Below are 16,801 nucleotides of genomic sequence, written 5' to 3' on the forward strand. Positions count from 1 at the left end.
TCTGTTATTGAATTTATCACATGCATTAAGTAGTTGTTTGATGGGATAGCATTTGATAATATCTAGTTATTTTGTGTAGTATCAAAGAGTATTTTAGATGCATCAAATGTGGACTATACTAACTTGAGTGTACTATAATATGTTATACAGGGATTCTATCTATCCACATTGAATTTAATGACACACAATTTTGACTGCAATTCCATTTTCCCCATTGTATAATATTGTATGTTTTTGCAATTAGTAGTAATGAATGGATGCATGGACACACACACACACACACACAAATAAATATTCAAGAATAATAATAAAATCTCACTGTGGAAAAATATTAAAGCTGATCTTTTGTCAGACCAAAGAATACAAAGCCATTTTTCCTGGGGGAAAAAGCCCTCTATATTAATAAAGCAGCATCAGTTACTTGAATTAAGTTAAACTCTTAACTTTTCCAACTCTTTCCAAACTTAAATGTAGATACTATTCTAAATTATTTAAGCCTGCTTAACAAAGTCTCCAAAAGTTTTCACTGGTTCATTCATAAATAATAACTCTTCATTTATTCTTACTGTTTCTGCTAAAAAAAATTACTGAAAGTGTATTTGTGGCATTTCTGAATAGGACCTCTCTAAAGATTTTCAAGTTCTGATCTTCTCCACTTTCATGTCCAGATATGTGTCTCTGTGTGTATATGTTTTGTACATACTTTAACTTATTTGGTAAAGTTATCATCCATATCAAGTTTCTAAAAAGCAGAAGGTAAGTGCTTCACTGCAAGAGATTAAGAGAAGTGTGTAGTTTTTTACATATAAATTTTAGAGGTATATCAAGAGTTTTGAACCGTATTTTTAAGTCTTGATCCAGGGTGGCTACAGATATATGGAATTATTTCTTACATAGATTATAATCTCATCTGATAATAATTTTTGTTTCACTTCTTCCCATCTAGGTATGTCTTGTTTTGTATAATATCACTTAATTTTTTTAAATGAAGCATTTGAAAACAGATAATGTTCTCCAGTGAATCTGGGACTTTGTTAACTATTTATATCTACAATGGTTAAGCAATTTATTACTACAATAGACATTTGTAAATCCTCTGTTTCTGTAGTTCATTGTAGCAATTTGATTTTCTCTAAGAATTTTTTAATTATTTCTAAAGGATAATATGAAGAATAGAAAATATTATATTTTAGGGATGTGCAGATCAATTAAACCCTGCCCAAATCAGCTTGAATTCAGAACCTAGTCTGTTTCATCAAATTTTCTGCACAAAATAAATAAACCCACAGTTGTTGTGGTACATAATTTCCATTGATGTATGCACTTTGCATGTTTGTAGCATCTTTCCTTAATATATGCATGTTTTACTTATCTTTCTCAAGCATATACTCACTCTCTCTTTTAATAGTACCTGCTCAAATATGTACGTTTTGTATATAATTTTTGAGCTGGGAAATATTTCAAGATGGATGTTGGTTGATTCCATGAATTACATGCATGTCCACTCCAATACTTTCCATTTTAGTGGATAACATTTTATTTGAAAATAAACTTGTGATTGATTTCTTATACATCCCTACCATCTTATCTCAATGTTCAGTATTTATTGAAAAAAAGTTACTATTCAGTATTTTAACTTGTGCAGTTGAATCACAGAATTGCTTCTTATCTAACATTCAGGCTAATATTTTATTTGGTTAGTTTCTTTTTTCAAACTGTCATTCATTTAAAAACATAAGTATTTTCTACTTGAATACAATTAATTGGATCCAACTATTTTCTCTGCAACTCTTGTGAATTTTTTTTTTGTGAATATGTCTTCTTACACTTTTGACATTGTCACAGAAATTCTTATATTCTTATAAATTTTTATATTCCATTTTACTTTAATAAAAAGCTTCATTAATGTTAATATACCTAACTGTAGCTTTAAAAACTAATCTTATCTATAAAAATGATTGTTTTGCTTTAGCCATGATTTACACAATTACCCACTCGTTTTCCATTTATAAAGTAAAATTATTGTATCTTATTTTTCTTTCCTATAAAGAGATACTTAAAAAGAGAATACCATTGCCTTATTTCATATTTCCAGGTAAAAAATCCAGTAATTCATTTTGCCTGTATAGCCTTTTCTCTATATTATTTCTTTTATCGAAAAGCAAATGAATTTTGCACAATAACTCCAGAGAGTTTCCATATAATGGGATACACTGATCTAGTTCTAAATGCAATATCATTCCCATTCTGGCTCCAGAAACTTTTTAACATCAGTCCGGGAATTCTTTTGTACCTTACTTGTCCAATTCTTCTAGTATACCTCTAGTTTTTAAATAAAATTTCCTTATCTGAGTTTAGCTCCTGATGTAGTTCGATCACTATCTTGGCAAGGATCCTTCTTGTTTTTCTTTACCTGTTTTCATTATTCATGAATTCTTTCACAGCTCACTGCTCTATTTTTAAGAACTAAATTTCTGTGTTGGGGTAGAATGGAGCCTTCCTACTTAAAGCAACCCCCCACCCCCAATTTCATCCCCTTTTTTTATGACCCCCATTTTTCATGACACACACAAAAAATAATGATGTAATAATATCCAAATAAGCATAATTGCCTAAACACCCAGGATCCCATTTGATTGCCTAACTAAATTAGGAAATAGCATGATTTGAGCCCTGTTCCAGAGGTACTTGTTGTGGCATCTGCAGGCTCTGACTGCTTTCAGGTACGAGTACAACACTGTAATGAGGTAGAAAAGTGGCAGCTTCTGTTGTGATGTTGCGGTGCCACTTACCTATGATCCCCACTGCCATAATTGCCACTGGTTACTTGACATAACTGCAGAGTATGCCACAAATCAGATATTTTTAATCACCTGTCCATTCTTGTGTTGTTTCTGTTACCCTGTTACTTGAATAAATGTATGTCAGGCAAAAAAAAAAAATACTCTCTATATTTTATATTTTTTAAAGCACTAATTTGCCTTTAGAATTTAGTGAAATCTGTATTTTCTAATATAGGGAGAAAAGCAGTAAGCCTGTACTTTAATATTTGCAAAGGTCATTAAAGATGTTTTATATTCCAAAGTAGCAAAATCCCATCAACCCAAACCATCTTCTTCTCCTGAGATGAAAGTAAATACTTGCAATGTGAAATTCCTTTTGTTTTCTGCTTCTTGGTTTTTCTAAAAATTCCTTTTTTAAAAAAAATATTTAGATATGTTTCAAACATTTATTTTAAAGATTGTAGACTATTTTATGATACACAGATTTTTTTTTCATCTCTCACTATGCCATAAGAGTGCAAAATGCAATCTTTGAAATTAATCAGACACAGGTAGCCTGGTGGTTAGACATAATAGAAAACTTTATTAATGTAGTCTCTCATCTTTCACATGGAGCATTTGCTATAAAGTTGGCCAATTCAGAAGTCAAACTTTTTGATTTTTTCTTTCAGTCATTAAAACCTGATCTTGTATATATTTCAGGTGACTAAGAATTATGTTCAAATGTTGATGGACAGAAGTTGGAGATAGATTAGTTTTCATGCATGGGCCAAGATACATGACAAAAAGAAACATTATTTTGCTGAGCATTTTTGATAAATTTTCAGGGAGGACAGAATCATTTGATCAAGAACATTACATTATCTTAGCTTTGTTTCCAATGTTAATTCTTTGGCTACCATGTGTAAGGTAGCTAGTCCTATGGTTCTTCCAAATCAGATGTAGGGTTTTCATGCAATATGTTCCTTAAAGTATTTATAGTTGATATGCAACTATATTCTGCATTCCATGAGATTAGTAAATCCATCTGACAAAATACTTTAGAAATAGGTATAAAGAGGTGTCATTCAGAAGCAATAGGCCTTATTAAAATAATTTGTAGGTCTCCAGTATTTTTCTTCTATTAAAATTAACTCTTAATTTCACTTCCCCAAATACATACACACAAACATAGACATTTGCAGCATAAATTGTGATTATAATTCCGTCTCAATGGAAGTTCAGTATACATTTTTATTCTAATATAGTCTGATAAAGGAAAGGTTAAATATTTCAAAAAGCAGGGAAAAACATTTTAAGAACCAGTGGAATTATACATGTTAAATAATCAGTTAATATATAATTTAACTGCATATAACCCAAGTAAAAAGATAATAACTCTATTCTAAAATGTTCTAACTGAATTGTATAATTTTAAATTAAAATTTAAAGATGACAGTTGATTTCATAGAACCAATGCAGTCAAATAGATTATGTCTTTTAAAAGAATAAAAATAATTCAAAGCCTAAATCCAGGTTGTATTAAACAGAAAAAGCATATATCTGCATGTAATTTATGTACACATGAACTATATTAAAAATGAAATGCATTGATAGGATGATGGGCAAAGACTTGTGGAAGATGAAATGTATCTATTCTAGGTCCTTTAATAGGTTCAGATGTTACTCTCAGCTATTAAAATTTTTAAATTATTTTTTTGTTTCTTTCTTTTTTCCTCCTTATAGGAGCCACAGCTGCAGCTCGAAAAGAAGTTATACGGAACAAGATCCGGGCAATAGGCAAAATGGCTCGAGTGTTCTCTGTACTGAGGTATGGCTCCTCTATACTTTAGAACTGCAGAAATTATTCTTCATTCCTTCAGAGAAATGTACTTCAGCAGAACAGGCAAAGGCATTTTTCCTGCCTTCCCCCGGGGTTTCACCAAATCAACTTCAGAAAAAGAAGGAATTGCCCTCTCTCAGTTACGCTTTCCTTCACAGTACAGATAGATCAGAAAATCTCTAAATAATCATAGTTTGCCATCTCAGAACTTCTATATATTGCAAGCTCAGAACAATCCACATGATTAAAGTACAGATTGAGTTTGAATCTAGATGTTAGTCAAAGACATTTTGCTACCTGAAGCTGAAAGGAAAAGCAAAGATTCACCCACACGTGCATGCGCACTCCTTTTCATTTCGAGGCCATTTGGTTTGTTTTCTGATGCAGATCACTTCCTATTGGGACATGACAGGCCAAAAGCTGTACTGCAGGATTAAGTAGAGTTTTGTTGAAATATTGCCAATGTTGTAGTGAATCGAGCAGAGTGCACATCCACCCAGTGTATGTGAGGATTAATCTGCAACTCTGTAGCTGTGTATGGCCTTGCTCTCATTTCCTACAGCCTTTGCCTTAATTGGAAGAGCTCTGTGCAGTGCAGTACAGCTACTAGATAGCTGGTAGGCATCAACTATCCTTTTCCTAGAACCTACTTTGAGGAGAGAAGAGAGAGTTTGAGGAACAAGAAAAGAGGCTGGTTCCCCCCTTCCTCCTTTTGGCTCTGGCACTATCTTTGGCTTGCTTGAACAGTCTTCAGCATGTTGACCCCAAAATCCTGAGGCCTTCAGCAGAAAAAATTATGACATATCATTGATATATGAACATTAACCAATATAGTGATGCGTTAATAACCATGTCTCTCCCACCTTTTGTCATTTTAAAAGTGTTTTTACTATCTAAACTCCCATCATTTCTAGATGAAATCTTCTATCAGTCAAAGTGGACTTGAGATTTGTAACTATTTAGACTAGTGTTTCTCAACCTTGGCAACTTCAAGTTGTGTGGACTTCAACTCCCAGAATTCCGCAGCCAGCATTCTGGCTGAGGAATTCTGGGAGTTGAAGTCCATACATCTTGAAGTTGCCAAGGTTAAGAAACAATGACTTATACAGTACAGGAATACATGTCTTAACTCCTGGACCAGTGTTGGTGGGGATTTTGTTCTGCTTACTATATGTGTGTCCTGCTTTTTACTCAAAGACTGGCATCCAAAACAGCTTGCCACAATAAAAAAGGTGTAAAAAAGAGAAGCGTTCTTCAACTGAAACTGGATCCAGAAGTGTTAGAAGGCTGCCCAGCTTTAGACCCTGTTTCCTCTCATTGTATCTGTTGCTAGCTGCAGTTGACACAGTCTCATTCTGTTCCTGTCAGGGAAGAGAGTGAGAGTGTGCTGACGCTGAAAGGGTTGACCCCGACAGGAATGCTGCCCAGCGGGGTGCTCTCTGGAGGAAAACAAACTCTACAAAGTGGTAAGTGCTTTCGCACATGTATACTGTGATGGACATAAATTTTTCATCCTCTTTCCATTATAACAATGCAGTCTTTTCAAGAAAAAAAGAGAGGGAAAGACCACAGAGTGACTGGAAAGTAGTTCACAATATTGGGTTAGAGAGAGAGAGAGAGCAAATCAAATGTTCAAACCATATTTATCCCAGCTGATATTATTTAGAAGAAAAATAGATTGTTTCTTAATTTCAGGGAAGGGCTTTCTTGGGAAAGCAGCAGAACAATCTTGGGGAAAAAAATGTCTAAGTTATATCTGTGCTAGCTCCCTAAAATTCTGTTGCCTTAGTATAGCTAAATGCTTGGGGATCAAACATAAAGATAAAATGTTCAAATTAAACTAAGCTCTTTCCCTATTCTACTCAGTATTGGTTTGAGGAGCAGGAATGTAGCCAAGGCCTGTGCCAACTTAAGAAGTCACAAGGAAAACAGGCAGGGTACAAAATGTGTTTCTGGGTGCCCAATTTATAAAGGCAGAGACATTCCCTTTTTACATGAATGCATCTGTGCAATATTTTTAATAACTTGCATAATTCTCAAAACTTCCTGTAAGCAATAGCAAGACAAGCACACACTGGAGTCACAGCCATAGCTGATACCTGGCGGGAAGCTGACAGGACCTTCTGACCCTGTTGCTGTCTGGCCAGCCTAGCTATCATGTTAACTTGCCAGCAGGCAGCACTTGCAGGGCATATGTGATGAGCACTGCATTGTGGGAGAGTTAAAATGGACAAGGCCAACCATGGAGCACCGGTATTCCACTTAGCCTTGTGATGTGCTGCTGTTGCCCTGTTACCTTCCTGCAGCAATGCCGAGTCTTTATGACTGGTGTAATGAGCACAGCATCTGTTTTCATTTAGTTGCAGCCCAATAGGGTGGTGCTCCTTTTAGCACTGTGCGTAGTATGGTGGCTGAACCCATTGTGATTTCATAAGCACAAGGAACAGATGGGGGAACACAATTTCAGTGATACTAATATGTTTTGGAAGAATAGCTACACACCTAACTTGTGATCTGAGTATTTTTCAGGAATGTGTGATCCCCTTTTGTCCCTCTCTAGCAAAATCCATCAGCCACATCTGGTAATTTAGTAGACTAGTTCTAATGTGGGTGGGAATCCTTCTTTTAAGATTCCATCTTTCGAAACATAGCACATACAAAGTGCTTTTCACAATTTGGCAATATATCTAGAAATGACCTCCCTCTCTGTATGTACAATGGAGAGGACGCTCTTAATGGAGAGAGAGCTGCCTACCCGCTCCCCCGCCCTCAAAAAAGCATGCCAGAAATCTGTCTTTATTTTTCTTTTTGTTAAGGAAATCTGCAAATTTGGAATTAGAATTCAGGTTTCTGGGTGCAATTCTAGTGGCAAATCTAGTGATTAGTAACTCACTGATTCATACATGGGGAAGTCATAAATGAACCTGAAGAAAGTATTCATTAATTGTGATTTTGATCTAAATGCAGCAGAAAGGCATTTTTACCCAGTGACTATATCAAAACACATTTTGTATAAATTACGTTGTAGAGTATAGCTAGTAGGATAGACTTCTTGAAGTAGAGAGCCACAATCAAATACAGTAATGTATATAACTGTTATTATGTTATTTGTGTTTACTACTGCGTAACATATATTTCATGCACCCATGAGTGTCCTACTGTAATTATGATGCAACTTTTAGTAACCATGAGACATGGACATTCACCCTTCCAATAACTCAGTCTCAGCCTCTAACTTTCCCATTTCTTCTTGGAGTTTCTTCCCTGTACTTTTCCCTTTTTTTTTGTCTCTTTTTCTCTTATCTAGAAGATTCAGGTATTCTGTGGTAAACTCTCTTTTTGGTGGCTTGTGTGTTACACATATTGTAATGTTCTGCTTTGTAAATGCTGCAGTATGACAGAGTATTTTTGATACACTGATAAAGTTTGTGTGCCTAAAGGATGTTTGACTTTCAGATAATTTGATCCAACAAAATGCTGCAGACCTGGTTAAACAAGTAAAATTTCATAAAAACATCATTCAAAAATCTCATTAAACTATGTACTGGCAAATACTGCAGTATTAAATCTAGTAAAACATTACTATACCCACCCATTAGTTAATACTTTGCACCATTCACCAAATATACTGAAATCCACATAGTTTCTGTTAAGAGCAATTAACAGAAAATATGGGCAATATATTCTGTGAAATGTGTACATTTTTAATAGTCATTATTTTCAACATTTCCATGCAATTTGGATCTTGTTGCTGATCTCTGTTCTTGATTTTCTCTCTTTCATGTTGATTATGCATATTTATTTTTATTAGTTAGTTGTCTTTTTTGCCACACCAAAGGGCTGTAGATTCCATGGGGGAGCATACCCTTGATGCAAGATGGCATTTAATGAGATATCACAGATGTCCATATTAAATATTTCATTTGCAAAAGTACAGTATTCTAATTTGGTCAGACCCAGGCTGATAGTAAGCTAGACCCATCTGGCTGCCCAAGAAAATTCATGCTAACAAACAGTACTTTTTATTTCTGCTTGTAAATTCTTAAGCCCAGTTTTAAAAGGCAAATTTGAAATCTGTGTTACATTACCAGCAACAGTGAAACGGTCTGTTGTTTTCCAGTATTTTACTTCCATTCAACAATTAACACATAGATACATACCATTTCAGTTAGAATTTCAGCCATTTAAGGGATTGTTTCAAAATATTATCAGTGCATTCAAAAAATAACAAGAAAGGCATAAACAAAATGTTGGACACTGGTTTTAAATATATATAGGATGAACAGAAAATGTGGGGAAAGGTGCCTACCAAAGTCCTCAATAGCATTTTCCTTGAAGAATTGCTATTAAGACTAACCTTCCACAACCTTATGTCCTTTGTATGTGTTGGAATTCAACTCCAATTCCCCAGTTTCCCTGAGAATTATGAGAGATGAAGTCCAAGACATCTTCAAGGTACAAGGTGGTGGAATTGAGAGGAACTGCTGTTTCAGCAATGGTGGTGATTTCTTCTGCCTGCTTAAAGTTATGTTTTCTCTATATGGCTCTCCTCTGTCTAACTTGCCCCATTAAATATGGCACTCATTCTTGTCCTAAATGACTTATCATTGAAACTGACAATTCATATTCTACTTAACCATTGTGGCCATTTTCAAATATAAGATCACATGCTTCTTCACCCCCTGCAAAATAAACAAGAAATCTATTGCCTGCAAGTTACAGTACCTGTGTTTGTTTTTGTATGTGACATTTTGTGTTGTCTTTTGTGTCAAATTCCAGCACTTACAGTAACCTTTAAGTGTACTAGCTCCTTTGCTATTCACTGACTTGTTCTTAGAGTTAAATCCTCTGCTCATTTTTCTCATTCATTTTGCTACCCCTTTCTTCTCTTCAGCTACTGTTGAGGCTATTGAGGCTGATGAAGGTAAATTGGCCAGATCCCTTTCTGTTGTGGTTACAACAGATAAGGGCTCTGCTGGGTGTATTCATTTTTGCTGTAGCTTGTATAGAGTGTGTGGGTGTTGAGCTAACAATTGTGGCTCAGTATTAACCTAAGTTTACTTGCTTTAAAGGGGAAAGTGTTTCTTTTGTTGTTGGTGTTGTTTCTTAAAGTTGCAAAAACGTTCTGATATGTGTCCATGAAGCTTCAAATGCTGAATCAATGTCACACAAGGATAAGAAAGCTTGCAATCCAATTAAAGCTATTTGGCAAACAAACAGTTTCTTTGAGGGGACCAATCTGTTCCTCATGTTCTCTTTAGCTATCTCTGAAAACGGAGAGAGTACAACACTCTAAAGTTGGACGGAATTTCCCCTGTATTGAAGTCCATAGCAAAGTTAATGGGTCTTCTCTGTAATTCAACACATTTTAAAATATCCTTTGGGGGAAGAAAAAAAATCATTAAAACAATGAGAGGATGGTAAGACAGTATGTTTTTCATCAAGCCTTGGAAACTTCCTGTAATGCCGCCCTTAACGTCAGCATTATTTTACAGGATTTCTGGCACAAATAAATTACTGTCAAAGCAGTTTGAATGTGAAACGTCAAGCTGTGTCTCTTAAGCATACCTTTCATTTCAACTCCTAAGAAATTTTGTTAGTTGTACAGTCAAGAGCTCTCCAACCATCATGATGAAATATTTTTCTACGCAATGATACCATTAGTAATTCAAATTGTTTTGCAAGATGAGAAGACTCTCTAAAATTCCCCTTTAAAACAAAACAAAACAAAAATATTCAGTTGTATTTTGTTCTTGCCCACATAAAAATGTGAGTTTTTCTTTTAAAAAAAAAAGCCATTAGTTTTCTGGCAAGAAGTAATAGTGCCATTTTGGCTTCTCCTATTTATTTTTGCTTTTAAAAATGTTTTTGTTACAGAGGTGGAAAAAGAATCTTAGAAATAAGTAAGAGAAAATACAACTGCTTTCTAAATAGCAGTGAATAAGCTGCTATTTACATTGGAATTCTCTATTCCTGTTGGCAAATTCTACTCTGCAGTGTGCATTCTTGTTGACAGTTTGGCTGTTTTTTTTTTTTCCTGTGATTTCTGTGACTGTGTTGTGTTTTTAGCATTACTCTCAATGTAAACTGCTAATAATCATTGTCTGATCAGCAATTGCAGCAGAACACATTCTTCAACACTATGATGTATAAATATGTCTGCTTGACACAAAGATTAATTTGCAGTATGCTTCCTATTCTGGAAATATATCTTGTTCAGGTTAAATTTCTATTTATTATTACCTTGTACTGTAATGGAAGTTTTACTTCATCATTATTTTGTAATGGTTTTCTCCTTTGGGAAATCTAAGAGAGAGTATTATAAGTATAGCTTCACCAGTGGCCTCTCCAGGCCGCAGGAGACCTCCAATAGCAGCACAGCCTCCACAGAAGCAGACCACAGGACACATCATGTTGCTATTCATCATGCACCTGTTTCAATGAACGGGGTCATAACTGGCAGCAATGTGGTGAAATTTTAAAGGGAATGTTGTTTTTTTAAGAGTACTCTTCAGCCTTCCCTTAGCTCCAAAGCATCTCTGAAATTTGGTGGGGAATGGATGGGATTTTAAACTTATGTGATATGCAGGAAAAGGGAATTCCAGAAAACAAAGGGTATTTTTAGCCCTGTGGCAGTTTCCACAACAGACTACGTTGTCTGAAAGAAGTCAATGTGCAACAAATGTATTGGATTGATATCCAGTGCTATATTGAAGTAATATTCCATATGTGAAAAATATCTTCCAGTTTATACTTCATAGTCAAGTGTTCCCTGAGAAACATAGGCTCACATGCAGTTATATTTTTTGCTTGCATATTCTTGTTCAAGTGAAAGTATAACAACCTATTTATTAAAGCCCCCTTGGACAAGATTCTGTAGAAGTAAACTATTAATAACTTTCTTTCCATTCTTGGTTCTTAGTTCCAATCCACCAGCAAATTGTTGGGATTTTCACAAACTGAATGCCACGTTTCCCCATTTCAGATGGCGTAGTATGCAGTGGTTTCCATCTGGCATTGAATAAAAAATAATCACCACACAATTGGGGGTGGGGGATGGGAAACAATCTTCCAAAACTTTCTGCAGTTCTCATTTCCATGGCTGTGGTGGGCAAAATGTCAGCATGAGAGGAGTTCTACAAAATTCTACACAAGTTTAATAATATCAGGGACAGCAAAATTGAAAATCAAATCAAAATTCAGAAAAGAATATGCTTTCCCTCTAATGGAAAATAGATTTGATGAGATTTGTCAACAAACAAACAAAAATTGAATCTCTTAACACCTTTCCTTCTGTCCACATCCATCCAGTAATTTTCCTCTGTGTTGATGGGACTAGCTGGACTATCTTGACTATCTCTGCATGTTAAACAACTGAAGCATAACCAAACATTTTTGAAATCTAATACAAAGCATTTGATTTGAATTTTATTGAAATAAAAAGCATCATGGAGAATAGTAACAGTTGAAAACCCAAGCATTATTAATAGATTGTTGCCCAAAGTTCTTCCCCCTTTCATTTTAAAAATACTTTCTCAGGAAAAAAGTGGTTTGCGTGGAGCCCTTGAAAGAAAAGAATGTGTGCAGTACCTTGTGAGATCAATGTGGAATTCACAATGCCAGCAATGAAGGGAAAGTTCATTGATTTTTAAATTCAGTTACCTTCTCCCATGTTCTTACACTTTCAAAGCTAAGAAGGAGAAATATGGTAGAAAAAGTATATTCAGAGTGCACGGCGCACTGAATAACCGCAGTTGAGTTTATTTTGTAATTGTCTGGGATTGACAGAAGTTTATTGTTCCTAAATAGCACATGAGCAGTTCTTCTATGCTGAAGACCCTGAGAGTCTTCTGTACAAAACGGTAAAAAGTTTTCCTTCGATGATGAATCTTAAGGATAGCCAACGTAGGTGCCTTAATAATGGGAGCAATTTACCACAATAAAGAAACTCAGCTGTTACACAGCATGCCACCAACTCACCAACCCCTTTTTTTCTTTTCCTTTTTTTATGAATTTTCTGTTTTAACAATAGTTAAATGTTGCTTCAGTAATAATATTGATGGGGATAAAAGACCTTCTTCTAGATTAACCAAGTTCTTTAGTTATTTAATAAACCTGATTATAAAAAGCCTTAAATGTCTTTAATATTGGCTCTAATATAGCAGTCAGTAGGTGTGAATAATTCTTACCATAAGAGCAGAAAATGGATGCTATTTGTGGTTTAGACCCTTTATCTTAATAGTGGTTGAGAATGCTAGTTATTATATTTTCCCTCTGTGGATTTTCCACAGGGAACAGCACAGCAAGCTTGACTCATCTAGGAGTATGACTATAAAAAGAGTACAAGAGTCCCTGGATAAGCTATACTTTTGAAACCCTAATTTTTGTTTTGGAGCCCTTGAAAGTTGCTATGAATTGCTAAATTGCTAAATTTCATTCTACATGGCCTATTTCAAAGAAATAAAAATATTTTATAAAATCAACATAAATTCCCTCGCAAGTGAAACTGCAAGGTCTTTCTAAGGGCAATCCACACTTTTTTAAAAAACTGCTATTAAATCATTGCAAAATATTCTTAAACTCCTAGTTTCAAATTAGTGCCTCCATTCACATTCACAGTTTATTGTTAGTATTTGACAGCATTAATTGCCTCATTGTGAGGACCAAACAGACTTCTTGCTATAATTCCAGCTACCATTATGGAAGCAGAATAAACTCTCTACAACTCCCCCCCCCCACCCAAAAAAACCCTCAATATGAATTGGCTTCCAGATTTAAAGAAAATCCATTTTAGTTGCCTTTTTTCTCTCTCTCTGAACTCTACTTGTCCTGAAAGTTGTTCATTTAGCCTAAACTGCAGAACAAAATGCCAGAACTGGATTTTGTTAGGAGCATATTAATCATTCAAGAGACATTGGCTGTTTACTTTTTAGCTGTTTCCAATTACATCCAGAAGCTTTAATTGCATTGTCATTTTTTTTTCTTCACTTTGAAGGAATTTCTCACTCATTGTGCAGTCAGTTGATCAAATGCCAACCCTTTGTCTCGGCTGACTTCCTTTCTCGTTTTGTTTTGTTGTTGTTTTCTTCCCCCTCCCCCATTTTCTCTTCAGCGATCAAAGGGTTCTCACCGCAGCATAAAATCACAAGCTTCGAAGAAGCCAAAGGCTTGGACCGGATCAACGAGAGGATGCCCCCGCGCAGGGATGCCATGCCTTCTGATGCCAACCTGAATTCCATCAACAAGGGAATCTCTTCAGAGACGAACGGCACCGACAGCAATGGCAGTAACAGCAGCAATATTCAGTGACCCTTCTGACTTACAGGGATTTTTTTGTTTTTGAGCAGGGCGCCGTGGGACTGCTGCTCAACGGCAGTTGGATTTTCTTGCCTCTGACAGTAGCTTACCTGCTCTGGGGCCAGATGTTGGATTCAGTTTACAATATCATCTAAGAAGAGATAGTAAACTTTATTTTGGTGGGGTGGGGGTGGAGGTGGAACACCTCCTTGGACATGCCTTTAAAATGCTTGTAGAGAAATAAACGAAAGCTAATGCTGGTCTATATTGCAAAGTTAGGGGAATGAACATGTTTTCCTATTGCATTGGAAACCTCTAGATATGTTAACTGAAAGGCCTTTTATTATTATGTTACTGGACATGACAACTTTGTCTGATTTCTTACTAACTATTGTACGTTTACAGTTGCAGCACTATACATGGACAACATCCAAACCATTTTTAACAGAGTGATGTACAAACTAAATAAGGAGACTATTTATTGATAATGTTTTGCTACTCTTGTCAGACGATGGCTATCTAAAACAAAAAATTAGGCAATCTTTAAAAAATATATATAGAAGAAAAAAAGAATGTTGCAAATTTGTTAAAAATGCCAAAAAAGACAATTTAATTTTGTACACATTATGCTTACCTCAGGTTTCTTTAGTGTGCTTGAAAACCCTTCTTTAATTATAACATTTACCTTAATTAATTTGGCAGTGAGAAATCATTTTCATTTATGTTTTTAAGGAAAAAAAACTGGAATAATGATACCCTTTTTTTCTTTTACTTGTTTCAGTTTATATTTAGGATTTTTTTCTTTTTTCTTTTTCTTTTCTTTTCTTTTCTTTTTTTTTGGTAAATCAAGTCTTGGTTGTGGCTTGCTGAATTTAAATATTTATGAGTGGTGCATTTTTAAGTATAGTGAACAAGACACCATATTAAGTGCAGTGAAAGCATCTATATTCTGTAAAAAATCTGCCTATGCATGTTTTTTAAGAAAAAAAAATTGGCTGTATAGGCCTGTATGGGACTGTAATGCGCTTAGTGGTCTGACTTATACTGGAAATGTATGTATACTGGCGTACTTTATATTCTCTAAAAAGAAAATGCTAATGCCTTTGAAATTTTGTAATCAAAAAAAGCTTTGAAAAAATCTAAGGGGGAGAGTATTCTTAAAAGTTTTTAATATAAGCTTGTCAGTGCACATATAGATGGTTAGCATGTTTAGCAAACCTTGTGAAATTTAAACTAAGTTTGTAGTTACATGTGAAACTAAATGCATGAGAACTGTTAACGTCATGATGAGTTAGTCATTTTGTTACGTTCTGTCATGTGCCACAAAATGTGTGATTTTTTTCACTTTTTTTCCCTTTATATATCAGTTACGGGTTACAACTGGTTCAGTCTTAAAGGAGGAGGAAAAACCAACAAAACAGTCCACTGATATTTTTTATCAATTGTATAAGTGCCCAAGTAATTCACTACAGCCTACAGCCTTGCCTTTGTAATTTGACTTATGAAATGTTGGCAATCAAAGCATGCACTTGTAACAATGAAAAAAAAAAAGCATTTTATATTACTACTCAATAAAAATGTGCATGAACCTAGAAGTTCTCTTGTTAAATCTCCAGTCTGTGATAGTACATATTTAATACTCACTTGGGTTTCTTTGTGGGGGGAGAAAACCTCTTTATTACTTGGGTTGTGTGTTACCTCTCCTAGTCCACAAGCCCTTTGACTTGCCCAAAAAAGTGCCTTTGTTGTCCTATCTGCTGACTGACAAGTCTGCGAATAGGAGATCCAACACACCAAGAGTGAACTGGTTGAAGAAGGCTAGTCTATTGGCAACAGGGAATTGCCTGTTTAGTCTCAGAGAGACACCTTTTAAAATCCCAGGGAACTGAATGGGGAACCTTCTACTTTCCACATTTGCTGGGTTTTTTTATTGAATTTATAATCTGCCCAATAATCCATATTCCTCAATTGAGACTGAGAGCGCTGTTTAATGTTTCTAAATAAATCAATATCATTATATATTATGATTATATAATTATTATATTGCTATTATATATTATTATATTGCTATTATTAGTAATATAACAAGTAATAAATAGCACAGGAAATCTATAATATCCACTATATCCATGAAGAGCAGACATTTAAAATAAAATTGATTTCAGAATTATCAGTATGCCTTTTATTGAGATGCATATTTGTAACAGGAAAAACACAGCTTTTAGTCTGGAATCGCATGCCAGAGGTTCCCTCACTCCTTCCTAGAACAGAATGGCCTTTCCAAGTTCTAATGGCAGGCAGTGAAATATCTTGCCCATCTTAAGAAGGTTCATTCCAAACATTTGGGTTCTATAACGCATGGAAACCAGGAGATCTAATCCCACCTAGGCACAAAGTCAGCTGCATGACCTTGGGCCAGTCACCTTCTCTCAGCCCTAGGAAGGAGGCAACGGCAAACCACTTCTGAAAAACCTTGCCAAGAAAACTGCAGGGATTTGTCCACACAGTCTCTGAAAATCAATTGAACAGATTTTTTTAAAAATGCATATATACTGATATTTCCATACAACCCATCATCATTTTCCTCCTCCTCATCACATTCTTGACACATCCTATTTTATTGTATTTGTGACAGGCATCTTCTTTTCCTCCAGAAGCTTAGTGTGGCTTACATGGGAGGTCAGCTGGGCTGAAAGAGTGTGATTGGGCCAGAGTTACTCACTGAATTTCCAAGATTTAGGGCAGACTTGAACCAAGGTCTCCCAGTCCTGTCCAGTACCGTAACCTAATGCTACACTGGCAACCAATTACACAATGGATGTGGATAATAAGTGCCTGGGTCTCCTTTGCTTGATTGCCATGCTAGATTAATTTGATATACTTTGCATACATATATTGT

At 35.2% G+C, this 16,801-nt stretch overlaps 1 protein-coding gene across 2 annotated transcripts in view; it reads left to right on the forward strand.

The window, feature by feature from the left end:
* PPP3CA (protein phosphatase 3 catalytic subunit alpha) overlaps positions 1-15,491 on the forward strand; it is a 203,473-nt gene extending 187,982 nt beyond the window's left edge. Inside the window, exons 11-14 of one of the 2 annotated variants that reach the window (XM_007421652.3) lie at positions 4,509-4,593; positions 5,974-6,071; positions 9,500-9,529; positions 13,718-15,491. In XM_007421652.3, coding sequence (XP_007421714.1) covers positions 4,509-4,593; positions 5,974-6,071; positions 9,500-9,529; positions 13,718-13,914 — 410 coding nt within the window. In that variant the 3' untranslated portion in view covers positions 13,915-15,491. The remainder of the gene's footprint in view (positions 1-4,508; positions 4,594-5,973; positions 6,072-9,499; positions 9,530-13,717) is intronic. The other variant, XM_007421653.3, reaches the window with a different exon arrangement.
* Positions 15,492-16,801: the final 1,310 nt, after the last annotated feature.

This window comes from Python bivittatus, unplaced genomic scaffold, assembly GCF_059951505.1.
Source record: "Python bivittatus isolate LINGU-HERP-01145 unplaced genomic scaffold, Pbiv_v1 ctg000070_np1212, whole genome shotgun sequence".
NCBI lineage: Eukaryota > Metazoa > Chordata > Lepidosauria > Squamata > Pythonidae > Python > Python bivittatus.